The 17,949-nt window shown below is 44.5% G+C and overlaps 1 protein-coding gene across 1 annotated transcript in view; it reads left to right on the top strand.

Moving 5' to 3' along the window:
* The window catches only part of NARS1 (asparaginyl-tRNA synthetase 1), a 44,135-nt gene extending 30,116 nt beyond the window's left edge, over positions 1-14,019 (top strand). Inside the window, exons 12-18 of the mRNA XM_061615313.1 lie at positions 1,554-1,775; positions 3,555-3,754; positions 4,556-4,691; positions 4,805-4,918; positions 7,417-7,548; positions 8,063-8,194; positions 12,154-14,019. Of these exons, the coding sequence (XP_061471297.1) occupies positions 1,554-1,775; positions 3,555-3,754; positions 4,556-4,691; positions 4,805-4,918; positions 7,417-7,548; positions 8,063-8,194; positions 12,154-12,285 (1,068 nt within the window). The 3' untranslated portion in view covers positions 12,286-14,019. The remainder of the gene's footprint in view (positions 1-1,553; positions 1,776-3,554; positions 3,755-4,555; positions 4,692-4,804; positions 4,919-7,416; positions 7,549-8,062; positions 8,195-12,153) is intronic.
* The last annotated feature ends 3,930 nt before the right edge of the window (positions 14,020-17,949 follow it).

Raw genomic sequence — 17,949 nt, 5'->3', positions numbered from 1 at the left:
TTAGTGTTATGTGTTAATCGTACCACAGTGACTATAAGATATTGGAGACGGCAACCTGTCACCTTTTGGACTGGACAGAAATTAACCTGTCAAGAGCTTCCTGAATCGCCGATCTTGGCAGAATAATCCTAACACCAGTCAGGGATGGTGGATCCACCACTGTACCTGAAGTCTTACTAGCTGATGCCAGCTAAAGCAGAAGGTATATTTGTGGGGCTATTTATTGTTTTACCGGCTCCAGGCAGGCGTAGCATCCTACCTTAAAACACCTCATTATAGGACTTCCAGCTTCATGCTGCAAGGGCAAGAATTGCCATCTGACTGGACAAAGCTGGGACTTTCACCAATATAGAGCCCCCCCCCCCGCAATGTTTCTCTCTAGCAGGAGAAGCTGGTAGAGAGCAGACTACATACCATCCTAACCCCTGCCCTATCAGCCATCAACATCCAGGTGGTGGTTGTGAAGATTGCACTCTTAAGACTAGCACTTGTTGAGGTCCCCTTCTCTCTTTACCCTCACTGCTTTTTAAAATATTCCCTATATTGATGATAATATTGATATTGTATTATAAGATATACAGTATTATAATTAAAAGATTTGGGGGGGGGAGAGAAGAGGACCTCAACATGCGCTAAGAAACATTTTAATGAAAAGATCCACATACAATAGTCTTACAATGGTGACTCGGAAAGGTCTTTGCAGTTTAGTTTCTGTCCAAAAGGTGGCAGGTTGCCTCTGAAGAAGGTTTGTATGCCATAGGTTCCCCAGCCCTGCTCTCCAGGGAGTTCGTTGCAACCTTGAGTGCTGCAATAGAAAAAAGGCCCTGCCTCTTCTGTATTGATGAGCCCCTTACTCCCGTCCTTTTTGACCTGATTCTCCCACCATGCCTGCAGCTTTCTGAAAGTCTTCAGGTATACAAAATCTCCATAGAGCTTAAACTGTGTAGGGGATGTACATGCTGCTAGTGCTCCCAGTGACCCCATGCACACAATCCCTATCCTCTCCTGACCTTGCATTTAACAGGAAGGCCCGCAGGGAGATTCGAACAGCATTTAGCTGAGCACGGTTAGAATCCTCCCTTTGATTAGGAAACCTGATCGTGGGAAGGGTTCTAACCTAGAGATGTGAAGGTCTGGAAAAAACACAAAAATTTGGGGGGTGGGGAGGTTTTTCCCCAGTTCTTTATTTTTCCTCCCACCCCGAATAATTGGGAAGTAACCTCCTGTTTGTCCCCCAATTTTTTTCTGGGCCTTCACATCTCTGTTCTAACCACGCTCAGCTGACTGTGGTTAGAATCCCCCTGCAGACCTTCATGGTCAATGTGTGAAGGGCCAGAGAGGAGCCAGGACATGGACAGTTTTTGGGGAGACGGGCTTGCATGTGTGCCCTCATCTCACGTTCAAGCCCACACATGTTCTTTTGAACACCTGAAGAGGGCTGCTGCTTGCTGACAGAACCAACCTTGTCGGTAGCATTTTTGGGGTGATATTAACAAGTGCAACGTTTGTGTTACATCTCTCTCTCCTCTCTTTTTTAAACACCAACTCTGTAGGCTCCAGGAGGCCATGAGCTGTGTTGTGACTACTGGGAGCTCGTTGGCCTGGCTCCTGCTGGGGGAGCTGACAACCTGGTCAATGAAGAGTCGGATGTGGATGTCCAGCTCAACAACCGGCACATGATGATTCGGGGGGAGACCCTGAGCAGAATCTTTAAGGTGCGCTCCATGGTCATCCAGTGCTTCAGGGATCACTTCTTTGACCGAGGGTATTATGAAGTAAGTATATCTGCTGTTCTGCTCACCTTAAATGCAGTTTCTCCAGTCTCTGAGATCTCTCCCTCCCACCTCTGCCCCAAGAATTACATTTGCAATTTCTTAGAAAACTGTCTCAAAATGCTCTGTAAAGGGAGATTTGTGTACCTTGTTCCTAGGACCAAAGCACCAAGCGGGGAAAGAAGCTCTGTGATCCAGCTTGGGGACCTTCATGGTTGCAAACCTATTACCACGAGGGGAATAAATGAGGCTAAATTGTTGATCATGCTTGAGGATGTTTATGCAGTTATGTCCCTGTTATATAGATGTGTCCAGATCTTGTAAGACAGGGTTGGCTAATCTGTCTTCCTCCAGAATCTGGCCGTTAGCCATGCTGGCTGGGTCCAATAGGAGTTGGAGTCCAGTAACATCTACTGCTTTGTGTTCCGCACAGAAATAAGAATATTAACCACAGAACTGGGTGATATCACTGTTGGGAAAAGAAAAAAAAAAAAGGGAGAAACTCCAAATAGCGTTTATTGTGAGCACAACGTTCTTTGGAAAAATCCCTCTATCAAGGGATGTTATTTGTAAATGGGCAAGTGACATAAATAAGAAAAGGATAATTAGTACAATATAAAATAAAGTGAAATATGTTCTCATGAACTCGTGTTAAACTATCAAATTCCTTTGTACGAAGTATGCTACAAACAGAATAAATGTTAGCAAAGTCGGATAAATAACACAGATGAAGTCCAGAGAAAAGTCTTGATGGCATTTCACTGAGCAAACTCAACAGCAAAACAATGAGGAACAGAAGAGGCTTTTGTCTTTTTGTTCAGGCCTTGCACATAGCAGGGAGACATGCAACCAAGCAAAGCAAGCAGACCTTTAGTGTTGTGGCACCTACCCTTTAGAATTCACTCCCCTTAAATATTAGACAGGCCCTTTCTCTGTTGTCTTTTCAGCACTGAATTGTTTTTTAATATGTTTTGTTTTTGAGCTGTTTTCAGTGCTTTATCATTTGTTTGGTGCCCTGGGTTCCCTTTTGGAGGAAGGGCAGGATATAAATATAATAACAATAATTAGGAAGGGCTCAGTAGTAAAGCATCTGCTTTGTGTTCAGAAGGTCCCAGGGTCAAACTCTAGCGTCTCTCCAGGTAGGTCTGGGAGAGACTCCCATCTGAAACCCTGAAGAGTCACTGCCAGTCAGTGTAGACAGTACTGAGCTAGGTGGATCAATGGTCTGACTCAGTATAAGGCAACTTCCTATGCTCATCATCTTCATCATAATGATGATGCTAACTTCCCTGGTTGCTGTGCAGCACCTCCATTCCCTCTTGGGTAGCTGACTAGCAGAGTGAACAGAATTAACCCTTATGTTACAAATGGAATGATCCCTGCTGTTGTACTCCCAACAATATGCCTGTATCAAAATATGCCTCACAAAACCAAGTTAGGAATACAGAAATAGGGCGTTTCCTGTCTGTTGATAATGCTGTATGACCCCTCCCCCATCGTTTGAGTTGATATATAATGCTCAGATTACTTCATGCATTTGAAAACATGGATCTCCGACTCACGAAAGCCACAGTATATTTTATGAGTTCTTAAGATGATGCAGGACTCTGTGTTTTTTTGCTATAGCAGACAGACAGTACTTCTGTCCTAATAAAAATTAGTCTTTCAGGACTGTACACAAAAGAATCTGAAATGTTGCTCTTTGGAATAAGTTAGCTTTTCTCAGAGGGAAAGAAAGTGGTGTTACTCAGAAGTAATATATAATCTTATCCCCCCTTCTAGATCACCCCTCCAACATTGGTTCAGACACAGGTTGAAGGAGGCTCCACGCTCTTCAAAATGGACTATTTTGGCGAAGAAGCCTTTTTGACACAGTCATCCCAGCTGTACCTGGAAACCTGTATCCCAGCACTGGGCGACACTTTTTGCATTGCCCAGTCATACCGAGCTGAACAGTCTCGGACACGCAGGCACCTGGCTGAGTAAGAGACCATTTGTGAGATGGAACTTGTTTGGTGCTATTTCAGGGCAAGGGAGGAAGCGGCCTGCAGGTAGCTAGAAGCGACACTTCACTGACTTTTTAAAAGAACCGTTAGACTGACGGAGGTGATGAGGTTGAGTTATGTAGGCAGGAGAAGTGCAGCACCTTTGGCTGTTCCCACCGCTGCAGCACCCTGGGGAACGACGTAGCACCTGACGAAGTGTCTGCTCCTGGACCAGTGCCTGGAAGCAGTCGTGGGATGGATGAGGGGAAATAAGCTGAGCTTGAATCCCAGCAAGACGGAAGCATTGTAGTTCCCTTGTCCAAGAAATTAGGCAATTGCTTGCCCTGGGTGGGGTTGCACTCCCCCTGAAGGAGCAGGTAGACTGTCCGGGTGTGCTTCTGGCTCCAGCTTTGTCACTGGAGGCCCAGGTAAACTCAGTGTCTAGAAGCGCCTTTTACCAGCTGCAGTTGGTACAACAGCTATGACCGTTCCTGGACCGGGAAAGCTTGACCTCAGTAGTTCAGGCACTGGCGACTTTTAAGATTCCTGTAACCTTGTTACCTGGCCAAGTTCAAGGAGTTAGTATTGGTATATAAAGCCCCGAAGAGCTTGGAACCAGTTTACTTGCAGGATCGCCTTACCCGTGCACCTGCTCAACTGCTTCGATCTCCGGAACCATATTAAAAGAAAGATGCTCAGGCAGTGGTAGATGAATATGTGGAGGTGTGTAGCTTGCAGGCAATAAGTCAGCAAGTTCCCAACCCGTCTTATAGAGAAGGCATCAATTTTCTCCTGCAGGTACACACACATTGAAGCTGAATGCCCTTTCATGACCTATGAAGACCTACTGAACCGTTTGGAGGATCTTGTCTGTGATGTAGTGGACAGAGTCTTGAAATCACCTGCGTCTGACTTGCTGTATGCCCTGAACCCTGTAAGCGGCAGTGACAAAAACAAAAGTTTTCCTCATTCTGTGTCTTTCTAAATTGGGGTTTGCCTTTGGGATGCTGTAGTCTTTTCAGATCTTTTCTTCCTCTATGATTGCAGAACTTTGAACGCCCCAAGCGCCCCTTCAAGCGAATGAACTACATAGATGCTCTTGTATGGCTTAAGGAACATGATGTGAAGAAGGAAGATGGCACGTACTATGAATTTGGAGAGGTAAACCACTTTGTTTATTTTTGAATCTCCCTTTGCCTGCTTCTGTTTCCTAAAAGCTATTAGATTACTGCAATGTGTTCTACACAGGGCTGACTTTTATAGACTGTTTGCATACTTCAGCTAGTTCAGGATTCTGCATCTGAACTGTTGACCAGGGCCAGTTATAGGGAAGGCATTCCTCCTAGGTTATAACACCTACACTAGCTTCGGGTCTGTTTCCGGAGCAGGTGCAGGTTATGACATTTTAAAGTACTTGATGGTTTGGGACCAGGTTATTTGAAGGACTGTCTTGTTCTGTGTGAGACTGCCTGGAGTTGAGATCTTCAGAAGGTGTCCTTTTCTGGTGGGAAGTCAAGAAAGGGCTCACTCAGTGACTCCAACATTGGAAATCCCTCTTGAGGGAGGATTGTCTAGTCCTTCTGCCATCAGGTAGAAAGCTTTTTTGTTTAATCAGATGCTTGGCTTATTGCACTTATTTGTGCTTCTCTGCTGCCCTGTGTTTTAATTGGTGTTTTAGGGTATGTTCCTAGAGTGTGTTGGGGGGGGGGTATGGGAGGAACCAAAGATGGTCTAACCACTTCATCCAATGCCAAAGTGAGGGTAGAGGAACACTCTGTGTTCTGTCTGTTTACGGGTTCCATTTTTGCCTATTTTCAGTTGTAAGGAAATGGGAGGGAGAGGTTTAAATATGCCCAGAAGCATGTCTGAATTTCCCTGTGGTTTGGGGCCATGATGGGGGACTGGGAGGGCTTAGGATCCTTCAGTTTCCAATATGGACCCCTTATGGATATGGATATCACACCTCTGATGTCAATATACTGTAGCTAGAATGTTGGAGCAGCCAGCACCATTGGAGGAGTCTCCAACACCAGACTTCCCTCTTCAAAGTTGGAGCTCTATCTTGAACATCAGAGGATCCATCCTGTTACCCCCTATGATGCCGTCCCAGGGAGCATAGGATTGCACCCTTAATTATGTTTCTAATGGGCTGCCCGTCTGGTTTTGTTTTTTTTTTTGTAAATTTTTGTAGTATTATGGCTTATTCGGTGCGGATTTGGCTATTTGGCACTGAAGAGTTGGGGAAGGGACTCAGTAGTAGAGCATCTGCCATGGATACAGAAGGTTCCAGGTTCAATCCCCGGTATCTCTTGGTAGGGCTGGGAGAGACTGGAGAGCCGCTGCCAGTCCGTGTTTACTGCCTTCAAGTCGATTCTGACTTATGGTGACCCTATGAATTGGGTTTTCATGAGGTTGAGAGGCAGTGACTGGCCCAAGGTCACCCAGTGAGCTTCATGGCTATGTGGGGATTCGAACCCTGGTCTCCCAGGTCGTAGTCCAACACCTTAACCGTTTGTGTGACTCTGTAAAAGGCAGCTTTCTATGTTCCTATGAGAGAGATATATATATATATATATATATATTAGGATCCTCTCTAGCTGTGAATGTAATTTGTTTTAAACTGTTTTTAATGCATTTTATATTGTTGTGGTCTGCCCTGGGGCCTACTGATGAAGGACAGGTAATAAATTATTGTTATTATTATTAATTGTGGATTTTATCGCTAGCTGCCTTGGGTGTTTTTATGGCGAGATGGAGTATGAATGTAACAAAAACAATATATAAATTAAAGTGCTGTGTTTCCACTTCAAGTCCTCCACCTCATTTAAGGGGAATCTTTTCCCCTAAAGATTTTTTTGGGTATTCCTGCGAAGTGTAGCATCTCCCCACTCCCACCCCCTCCAGCTGCCCAAGCCTGCTGATACTTCCCTCTTTGGGCTGTTCTAGCTACATAAGGATCCTGATTTGGAGAGTGAGTTTGCTATTAATCTATAGCAGTCTTTCCCAACTTGGTGCCCTCCAGGTGTCTTGGACTACAGTTCCTCTGTGCCCCAGCCTAGGTTTCCTCCTCTGCCGCCAGGCGATGCTCTGAAGCATTTGAAAAGGCAGGCTGCCATCACTATCTGAGCATTTATTGGTTTCATGGGATATGTGACTGTAGCCAAATACGCAATTCCTGGCTACATGCATAAATGAGCAGTAGTAGCTAAGGCCAGATTTACACCATACTTTTATTCCGCTATCATTCCACTTTAAACAGGCATGGCCTACCCCAAAGAATCCTGGGAAGTGTAGTTCATGAAAAGTGCTAAGAGTTGTTAAGAGACCCCTACCCTCCTCACAGAGCTACAGTTGCCACAGTGGTTTAACAGTTCCCTCTTCCCAGAGAACTCTGGGAACTGTAGCTGTGTGAGGGGAAAAGGGGTCTCCTAACAACTCTCAGCACCCTTTAGAAACCACACTTTCCAGGATTCTTTGGAGGAAGCCATGACTGCTTAAAGTGGAATAAGTGCATGGTGTGAATGCAGTCCTACGTGAGTATTTGGGTGTTTCAGAAAGCACTTTGCCTCTTGAGAAGGGAAGTGGCTTAACAAATGGAAGCAGGGCAGAGCTGTTCTTAGGCAGTAGATGAGCTAATAAGTCTTGTTCTTTAACCCTAGGATATTCCAGAGGCCCCAGAGAGACAGATGACGGATGCCATTAATGAGCCAATCTTGCTGTGTCGATTTCCTGCTGAGATAAAGTCTTTCTACATGCAGCGCTGCCCCGAGGATCCCCGCCTTACCGAATCTGTCAGTTTGTGTTCCTTGCACATGTTGCATGCAGGGTTTGGATGCTGGGGGTGGGGGAGCTGTTAGACATCTTCTTAATGGATGTTTTCCCCCCCCATCTAAAAGGCTCCATAAATGTATTTAAAAAGAGGCTCGAATGTGAGGATTGCCAAACAGTTGCAGTCATCTTTGTTGTTACTGTTTCTGTCCATGGCTTCTCACTTGGAAGTGTTACATTTCTCCATCCAGACACGTCATGCGAAGGAAGAATTCATTGTGTGACCCTGCCCTATAATCAAAAGCATTTGAGGTTCTCCATAGACTGTTGGTTTATGCACACTGGAACTAGCTAGTCTAGGACTTCTGTTGCCATTTTACAAGAAAAGCATTGGGCTACATGCATTGGATGGCACCAGAAGTCTTTGTTTGGCATGTCATCTGTTCCTGGAGCCACAAAAACAGGGTTTCGGGAAACGCCTGGTGTGCACAGTACGGCCAGAAGCTGACTTTGTGGCTTTGACTTGCCTCTTTTTAGGTTGATGTGTTGATGCCCAACGTTGGCGAGATTGTTGGAGGCTCAATGCGTATTTGGGACAGTGATGAGCTGCTGGAAGGCTACAAGAGAGAAGGCATCGATCCTACACCTTATTATTGGTATACAGACCAGGTCCGTAGTACTGAGTGTTGACGATCTTGTTGTTTTTACCAACTATTGCAGCACAGCTACATTGCTCAAAGGCAAAACAGACCGAGGCAGAAAACGGCCTTTTGGTGGACCAACTAGTATTTAAAACACTTAAAACTTTTGAATTGCACGCTTTTCAGTTGGCTGAAGTTTTCTGAGCAAAACAGGCGAGACGCAGATTGATTGCTAAGTGGTGAGTCTAGGACGGTGGTTCCCAAATGGACCACTTGAAAATTGCTGATGGTCTTGCCAGACCGCTTAATGATTTTTCTGCCCACAGTAGCAATTATAATGTGCTGTGCTAGATGCTGTGTGATATTTAATTGTATTTTTATTGCTTCTTTTATTTCTTATAACTCCATAGAATTCAAAGTGTAATACAGTAAAAAAACAAGATAAGAAATAAAAGCAATAAAATACAATTAAAAATCAATATGAATTTGTAATGCAGATATGTTGTGTACCACCTTAATGAAGCTTGTGGTCCATGGACCACAGTTTTGGGAACCCCTGAACTAGGAGGTTGTGACAGATGTGGTGGGGACGTATCTGTCCCTGACCTTCTGCATTGACAGTTGTCAGTTGTCACCTTGCTAATTGCATGAATGGTGTCTTGTCTGGTTTGGCCCATGGCCACCATAAGCAGCCAAGCACCTGCCTCTTTGTTTGAAGATCCTGAAACCATTTGACCAATTACATTCACAAGCCCAGGGCTTGCAGGAGATCTTTAAACGTTTTAACTAACTAAATATTCCAAGGCTGCAATTGTGGCATTGGCACCAGTGTTAACGTTAGCTTGTTTGCTTGCTTGCTTGTTTCAATAATTTATATACCTCTTAATACTGTAGTTTCTAAACTGGGTAGGATGGGGATACAGTATAAAAGCAATTAAAATTAACCATAAAATGGGGGAGGGTGTCAAAGTGCTCGCTGAAATAAAGCACTGGGAGAGAAGGCCTGTCTGATCTCAGGAGGGAGTTTCACAGAACTGGTATTTCCTATGAACCAGGATTTGCAAGAGGTCAGTTAGCCAATTCTAGTTAAGGAAGCTTAGATAACTTCAGTGGCGGTGTAACATCTTGTACCTCTATCATAATTTCTCAACCAGAATGTCCACTAACTACTACGGAAAACTTTTACATCATGATGATGATTGACCTTCTATGAGGCACCCCAGAGCGGTTACAAAATAATAACAGTTACATAAGTAAAAACAGTTAAAACAATTGGTTGAAAATAATACCAGAACACGGGGCCTCCTGATAGGATGGCTGCTGTAGGATGCTCTGTCCTGCAGAACATAGTGATCAGATGGGTATGTACTAAGTGATACCCAACGACAGCATAAAGCCCAGATTCTGGCACCGTATCATCATCTCCTGGCCTGATCAAGATGCATGCTGGGTAAGGAGGGCTGGGAGAGGAACTTTTCTTCATTCCTGGCAATTGGTGCCCCATAGCCTCCGTCTCTTATGAACTGTTGCTGCTTCACGTTCTTTTGAATTGCACTTAGCTTGGCAACTTGGGACTCATCTGGCAGGAGGAATTGGAAACTGTCTCTGGCTCAGAGACTCCCTCCTTCTTTTCTCCAGCCCTTGGGTGACCCAAATGGTCATCCTTGACACATGGCACGTTGCAGCTGGCTGGTTTCTGTGGCAGGGGAAGACTTCCCCCCCCCTTCTGTGTTCACTGAAGGAGCAATTCTTCCAATGTGTGCCATTTCCCATTGCCATTTCTTACACGGAGGCTGAAGCACCAGCCTAAACTGTCGTGTTCAGACATTCTCTCTCTTTTTCTTTATCCTGCTGGTTTTTATGATTTTCAAAAACACCATCTGTTCTGCAAGTGCTCTGTGCCAACAGAGTGTGGTCTGATTGGGCTGATTTTACTGAGCTGGTGACCCAAGGCAGCAGTTCGCAGGGGCTGGCAGAAGGGTCCTAGCTGGAGCGTAAAGCAAACTTCTTGGTTTTGCGCTCTTTTGCGCAAAGCAAACATCTGCATTTGCCAACACTAAGACAAAGCTTGAGGCACTGGGGCCCTCCTCGCTGCTCCTTTTGGGGCCACTGTTGGTTCTGTTTGCTCACCCATGGGTTGGCAGTGCCACGTGGGCAAGGGGAGGCAAGGACCAGATCCCCTCTTACCCCCTTGAGCAGCCCACTGTGTGTATATTGGGTCAGGAAGCAGCAGGAAGTCTTAGGCAGCAGGGTTGGCCTGAACGGTGGATCCCCACTCAAACACAAGGGGTTGGCTGTGGCCCTAACTGGAACATAGGAAGTTGCCTTATTCTGAGTCAGAGTTGCCAGAAGCCGCAGGAAGGGAAAGTGCTCTTGTGCTCAGGTTCTGCTTGCAGGCTTCCAACGGGCATCTGGTTGGCCCCTGTGAGAAGAGAAAGCTGGACTAGATAGGCCTTATCCAGCAGGCTCTTCTTAGGTTCTTATGATTAGCACTGGTTCTCCAGGGTTCCCGACTGGGTTGTCTACCAGCCCTACCTGGAGATGCCGGGGATTGTACCTGGGGCCTTCTGCACGCAAGGCAGATGCTCTACCACTGAGCTACGGCCCTTCCCCTAAGTCCGTGTGGGATTGAACTGGGGACCTTTCACATGTGAAGCGAACGTGATAACCGCTACTCTATGGAAACTTGCATTGCTGGCAAAGTGGACAAATTGCTGTCATGGTGATCTCTTCTAGGCCTTTGTGAATGTTTCCCCTCTTTCCAACCCATCTTCCCCCACCTGGAAAAAATAGGGGGGGGGAGGTCTGTATACTTACTTTACTGTTTTAAGGGCATAACATGCATCATCTATCATCATCATGGTTTATTTGTATGCCGCCTTTCCATAGAAATCTATTTTCAAGGCGGCTTACAACATGAAAAGATTACATAATTCAAATTCCAGTAGTCAAATAAGTTAAAGAAAACATCTTAAGAAATGTACAATAAATTTGAAACACTATTGGACTGCCTACAAGTTGATCCCGACTTATAGCAACCCTATGAATAGGATTTTCACGGTAAGTGGTATTCAGAGGTGGTTTGCCATTGCCTTCCTCTGAGGCTGAGAGGCAGTGACTGGCCCAAGGTCACCCAGGGAGCTTCATGGCTGTGTGGGGATTCGAACCCTGGTCTCCCGGGTTGTAGTCCAACACTCTTACCACTATGCCACACTGGCTCTCTGAAACACAGTTATAATTCCTAATAAGGTCTAACAAATACAAAAAAAAATCCCAATAAAAGCAAAAATAACTGACCAGCAGAATTAAATTTTGGCCCAAACAGAAGCCCTTAACACCCCACAATCAAGATGGTCTCTGGCAAGTTCAGGTAGTAGCAGCTTTTATAGCTGCAGTCAGGCAGCCTCCTGCCCCAAGCCAGGTGGAAAGAGCCTGGCAAGCAGGGTATAACGGTATATGCTCCTCTCTTGATGATGAAGCACCCTATAGGTGCAGAAATGTAGCATAGATCTGAGCGTTATATATCTCTGATACAGCATACACAGGAATTATCATTGCCTAATGCTGTAGAGGTTGCCTTGCATAAAATGCTCATTCTACACATTTGAAGTGAGTGAAACCATGTCTTAAAGAGCATTTCACTCACTCCAAAAGAGAAAATATTTCATAGGATTCCCTTGCCCCCTTGTTCCCTGAAATTGATGGGTTTTTTCCAGTTAGTAAAATTGAAAAAAAAATGGGTAAACTTCCTTCTACCCTCCCCTGGATTTTCCCATCTTTTCCCTAAATTCCTTTTGAGGAAGGATGGGATTATAAATGTAAATAAATAATCTTGTGTGTGCACCAGCGCTGGGACTCTCTGCTCTTGGCATCAAACTTTAAGGCAGCTGGAAGCATACATATATGTGGGTTCTGCTCATAGCATCTTCCTTCTGTCTCTTGGGTCAGTTGAGTGACTATGTTTCTCTTTTTCGTTTGGCTCTGCAGCGTAAATATGGCACGTGCCCCCACGGTGGCTATGGCTTGGGCTTGGAAAGATTCCTAACCTGGATCCTGAACAGACACCACATTCGGGACGTGTGTCTATACCCACGCTTTGTCCAGCGCTGCAAACCTTAATCAAGATCACTTGTCCAGCCATCTTTAAGCAAATCCCTCCTCTTAGCTTCAGAGAGTATATTTCATCATCCTGGACAGCAACCTGCCAAGAGAATCAACAGATCAACTTTCTTCTTTTCCAAATGAGAATATTCTTTGTTTTGAATTTGAACTTGACTTGCAGTCCACTGATTCCAGAAATTCCTTCTCTGTTCTTTGCTTAGTCCCTGCCCATGAGTTCTGTTGATATATTTGAACTTATTGCTAGTTTAAACAAGCAGTGTGCAACCTTGGTCATGATTTCTGTAATAGTGCTGTTAACCTGCAGCTCTTACGGGCCCATTATTAATTGGGTCATTTGATTACTTTAAAAAGTAGTTAGATGCAGGGCTTGACTTTTGGTTAAGGGAACTACTACTGAAAAGTGGAATATCAGGTAGCAAATGGAAGATGCAATGTGCTGCAACAGGGGTGGTGAACTGCCAGCCTCCAGGCCAAAGCCAGCCCACTCCTGAGTTTTTCTGCCCCCCCCCCCCAATTTTGACAAAGGTCCATAATATTGAATTTAAGCCTATCTGCCCAGTCCAACTCCACAGTGGGGAGGAAAATCGCACAATGTCCACTTGGAGATGACACAGTTTTCCTCCCCATTATGGCAGAGAGATTTCTAGTGATGAGTATGATATAAATAACATAGTGTAAAGAACTATCCAGGGGAGCGGGAGATAAACTCTGGTCCACTTTTAACCCCCTTCCTTAAAGTTTTCCGTTTGGAATCTTAAAAGGGATGGGGATGGGTGGGCCCAACCATATAACTCTGCCTTGAAAATGTCTTCAAAGTTACACTAACAAAATGTTGCCTTGAAGTTAGTACAGTTGTAAAATGTACTAACCTAATTACTAATAAGTAGCAACCAAATTGCTAATTAGTCCCTAATTGCAATGACTTGCTATGTGAAGCTGGGATAAGGTTAAAAGATGTGCCCCTGTAATGGTGGAATGTGCATTCATGGCATACTTTTTCGCCTTTCAGATGAAATTAGTTTTTGTAATTAGAGTATCCCCAGCTGAGACAACAGTGAAAATCAACGCTAAACAATTCTACTTGTAGGGAGGTTGATATATCCCTACCTGCCACTGTATTTTCATTATATCTGTATTTTGAACTAAATTAATGACTTGGCTTTCTGGAGAAAGGCTCCCAGTTCCATAAAAAGAAATTTCAGCACATGCGCTCTTGGGAGAAGCCTCTGATATTTCACACTTGGCTGGTTTGCTTTCCAACATGTCTCCACTATACAGTTGGTTCAGCGTTTTTTTGTTGACATGACTTCCCTACAAAGAGCACTGGGAATTATAGCTTTGAGAAGGTGCTGATCATTTTCAGTTTCTTGCTCACTTACTGAACTACAGCGTTCAGGATTTCTTGGGAAAGGAGATCCAGGTAAAATTTCTAGATGCGCCCTTAATATCTGCTAGCTTGCAAGTGACTAAACTGACTGACCTCTTTATTGCTGCTTCTCCTTCCAGCAAGTGTTATGAAAATAGTTTTTAGCTATCGGAATAACTTTTAACCGGAACTGCAGAAAGAGGAACACTTGGGATGCTCTAGATTCCTGCTGTCTGGTCAGCTTTCTCTTATTCTTCTCAACTTTGCATTTTTTATAACAATTGTGCATGTCCCATTTTCAAACCTGGTTGAACCTGGCAATCAATAAATTCATAACATCGGAGGAGAAGATAGACTTAGTTCTATTACTGCACTGTGTGTTCTCATTTTGCCATTTCTTCTGTGTGTGTGTGTATGTATGTATTATATATAATAAAATTATTTGGTGGGGGGAGGGAAAAGGGCCATAGCTTGGTGGCAGAGCATTTGCTCTGCTTGCAGAAGGTTGCAGGTTCAACCTCCAGCACCTCCAAGTAGGGCTGGGAGAGAGTCCTGTATGAAATCCTGGAGAGCTGCTGCCATCAGGGTAGATGATATTGAGCAAGATGGATCAATGGGTCTGACTCAGTATAGCTTCTTTTGTTGCTAAGTTAGATCCAACAATGGTTAGGTATTATCTGACAACCCTACGGCCGTGTTTCCTTCTCTTGCAGCTGAGCGTACTCGGCCAGTACACATAGTTTAGATTTTTTTAAAAAATAAAGATCTTGTTATTGACACCAAGGACATGAGAAAAAACAAGTTGGTTAAGAGTGCTAACCACCTTTAACTATCGTTGCTCTGTATCCCTCCTCAGCTTGGGCTATTTCATTCTAGTAGCCATTTTGAAAATGGGTAGGAAGAAACTAAAATGGTCCATTTTGACAGCATTTTGACACTTGCATTGACTTTTTTAAAAAAACACTTTTTTTGCCTTCCTGCATAACTACCTCTAATGATAGAAGTATCCTATCCTCCCACATCTTTTCCAACCTAATGGGCTCACCATCTGGTTATTCATTTGATTGATTGATTGATTGCACTTGTATACCGCCCCATAGCCGAAGCTCTCTGGGCGGTTTACAGCAATCAAAAACATTAAAACAAATATACAATTTAAAACACAATTTTAAAATTTAAAACAATATAAAAACAATTTAAAACACATGCTAGAATGCCTGGGAGAAGAGGAAAGTCTTGACCTGGCGCCAAAGAGATAAGTGTTGGCGCCAGGCACACTGTCAGGGAGATCATTCCATAATTTGGGGGCCACCACTGAGAAGGCCCTCTCGTTGCCACCCTCCGAGCTTCCCTTGGAGTAGGCACCCGGAGGAGGGCCTTTGATCTTGACCATAGTGTACGGGTGGGTTCGTATCGGGAGAGGTGTTCCATCAGGTACTGTGGTCCCAAGCTGTGTAAGGCTTTATAGGTGAAAACCAGCAGATTCAGGACAGGGTTAAGGAATCTCAGGCTCAGGTGTTGCATGTGATCCTCCAGGCCTCTATTAGTACTCTCCCTAGGCCACCCCCTTAAGTGTTTTTGCCTGGCATCTTGCTTCCCTCAATTGGGGAATGAAGAGTTGTGTTGAGTGTAATGCACAAATCTTGACATTTAAATAGTAGGAATGTAGGCCTACTGTACAAAGGTAACAACGGCAGCCATTGCTCCACCCACTTTTGCTTCTGGCCCCACTCACCAGTAGCATGTGGTCTCTGGAAGGTTGCTCATGAAGGAATGCTGAAAAAGGTTCCCTAACCCTGATTTAGGATAAGTGGGGTACAGTATCATTTCTATACTGAGGTATGCCAGTTGGATTAGACAAATTCATGGAAGGTAGACTTTGCCCCCATTAATTTGTCTAATCCAACTGGCACAGATCTGACAGAAGCATGTTTGTTGGCTGCCACAGTTCAGTCTAGCAAAGTATGAATCCTGCTTGTGTGCACAATCTGAGCATGTGCAAATGGGCTGTGTCTGTTTTGCTGTTCTTAATGTGAAAAAATGCCTTAGGTCATGGTAGACGCTTGATGGTGCATTTGGGTGCTAAATGTAGCTGCATTCTTTCCAAACTGTTTTTATGACGAAAAGCAGAGGATGGGGTGAGCATAGCTTTTTCCCCTGCTTCAGCCTAGTCACAATGCGGTTCTTTTATATATAAAATCTCTGCATTTCTCCTGCCAGACAGCTGTTTAGTCTTGCGTTTGCTTCCCTTTGTGGTCTATTGTAGGCCATTTTTGAGTGCACTCAAGCACACAATGCAGAGTTCAACTCCATAAAACATCAGAGACTTAATCTGAGTGGTAAACCAAGGAGCTTCTCTGCTGCAGTGATTCCTGAAATGAAACCTTTCCTTGGTTTAATGGCTCTTTGTTTTGCCCTGGGCATTCAGTAGCTCTTGTCTAACCCCTGAGAAATCCCCAGCTGGTTGAAATGCAGTAACTCTTGCTAAAATAACAGGAAAGCCAAACAAAATGTCTAGAAAAATGTCTGAGCTATGTATTAAAGTGGTGTATAAAATTCTGTCAGTTGTAGACTGCATTCACACTATACATTTCTTCCACTATTATTCCACTTTAAACAGCCATGGCTTCCCCCAAAGAATCCTGGGAAGTGTAGATTGTGAAAGGTGCTGTGAATTGATGAGACGCCTATTACCCTCACAGAGCTACAATTGTCAGAGTGGTTTAAAAGTCAGCCCCACTTCCCAGAGTACCCTGGCAGCTGTATCTCCATGAGGGGCACAGGGGTGTCCTAACAACTCTCTAGTTTGTGATCAGACTTCACTTCCCAGGATTCTGTGGCGGAAACCATGACTGTTTAAAGTGGAATAAATGTATAGAGTGAATTCCCAGGAACCCCTTTCTGTCTCTAGATGGAAACTCTTTAAGTTTGGGGCATGTGAAAAATTGGATTGGCCTCATGTTGCTTGTCACTGCTGAAAGTCATCCCAAAATTGCTCTCAGACTGACACGTGTGGGTCATCCTGTGTAGTGAATCCTTTAGCGGTCTTTCTCCCCAACCTGGTGCCTTCCAGAAGTTCCTGAACTACAACTTCCATCATATTTGACCACTGACCATGACGGCTAGGGGAGATGGGAGTTGTAGTCCAAAACATCTGGAAGGTACCAGGTTGAGGAAGCCTTTAAAAATATTCAGCAATGATCTGCCAGCTTTATGTGAAGCTAGGCAGTGGGCCACGGGGCTGAACAGCAGAATAACACTTGAAAGAGTCAAGCCATTTTGGCACATTAGTGGTATATAAATATAATAAAGAATCATAATAGACAGATTCTGTGAGTATACACAATTATATTAACTGTGCACATCTGTCAAGCAGGTTGTGCATCTTTGACTCAAGTGCTATTTTTGCACAGGCAAAATCAATGCATAACTCAACCATGCAAAAGCCTGGATAGGTCTGATCCTTATAAACTGAGTGACTTCCCAACCTCCTTTTATATGGAAATAAAATAAAGAATGCTGATGGGTTGGTCAGGCCCACTGTGGATGGTTGATTTTTTAAAAACCGTTACTAGGGTGTGATGTGGCTACACAGGGCTGTGGGATTCCCTCCATCTGTATTGATCTGGAGACAGATCAATACATTTTGGTGCCTGAAACAGAAAAGGCAATTGCCCCTCTCCATAAACACACATGCTCCATCCTAGGGGGCTGCTTTATACCAAGTCAGACCATTGATCCATCTAGCCCAGTATTGTCTACACTGGCTGGCAGTGTCTCTCCAGAATTGCAGATGGAGGTCTCTCCCTGTCCTACCTGCCGATGCCAGGGATTGAACCTGAAACCTACTGCATGAAAGGCAGATCCTTTACCACTGAGCTACAGCCCTGCCCCTACATCTTGTCTGCATGTAACACAAGGAAATGGGAGCTTCTGCACAAGTCTCATGGAAATGGATGGGAACTGAGCGACTCTGTTCCTGCTTAGTTTCAAATGGGCCCCTGTCGCAGATTTTCCCCATGAACAAATATCCTGTGGGTTGTCATCTGTTTCATCCTAAATGGTACCCCAAGTCTGCTGCCCGAGGCCAGCACTTCAACCTTGCCTCCTGGCAGGGCTACCTGCGTGACTACCTAAAATTAAAGGTTATTGCATCGTCCTTTGAAGACACAACAGCTCATGCGTTAAGTAGTTAGTGTTCTTTGGGTTGGTGGATACAAAAGAACTGAAGGAGATGATGTGCTTACTGACCTGACACAATTATCACATTTAACCTTGCTTATACCCTGGAATAT

Source organism: Rhineura floridana, chromosome 1, assembly GCF_030035675.1.
Source record: "Rhineura floridana isolate rRhiFlo1 chromosome 1, rRhiFlo1.hap2, whole genome shotgun sequence".
NCBI lineage: Eukaryota > Metazoa > Chordata > Lepidosauria > Squamata > Rhineuridae > Rhineura > Rhineura floridana.
Note: the sequence above shows the minus strand (reverse complement) of the source record. Positions and strands in the feature narration are given on the sequence as shown.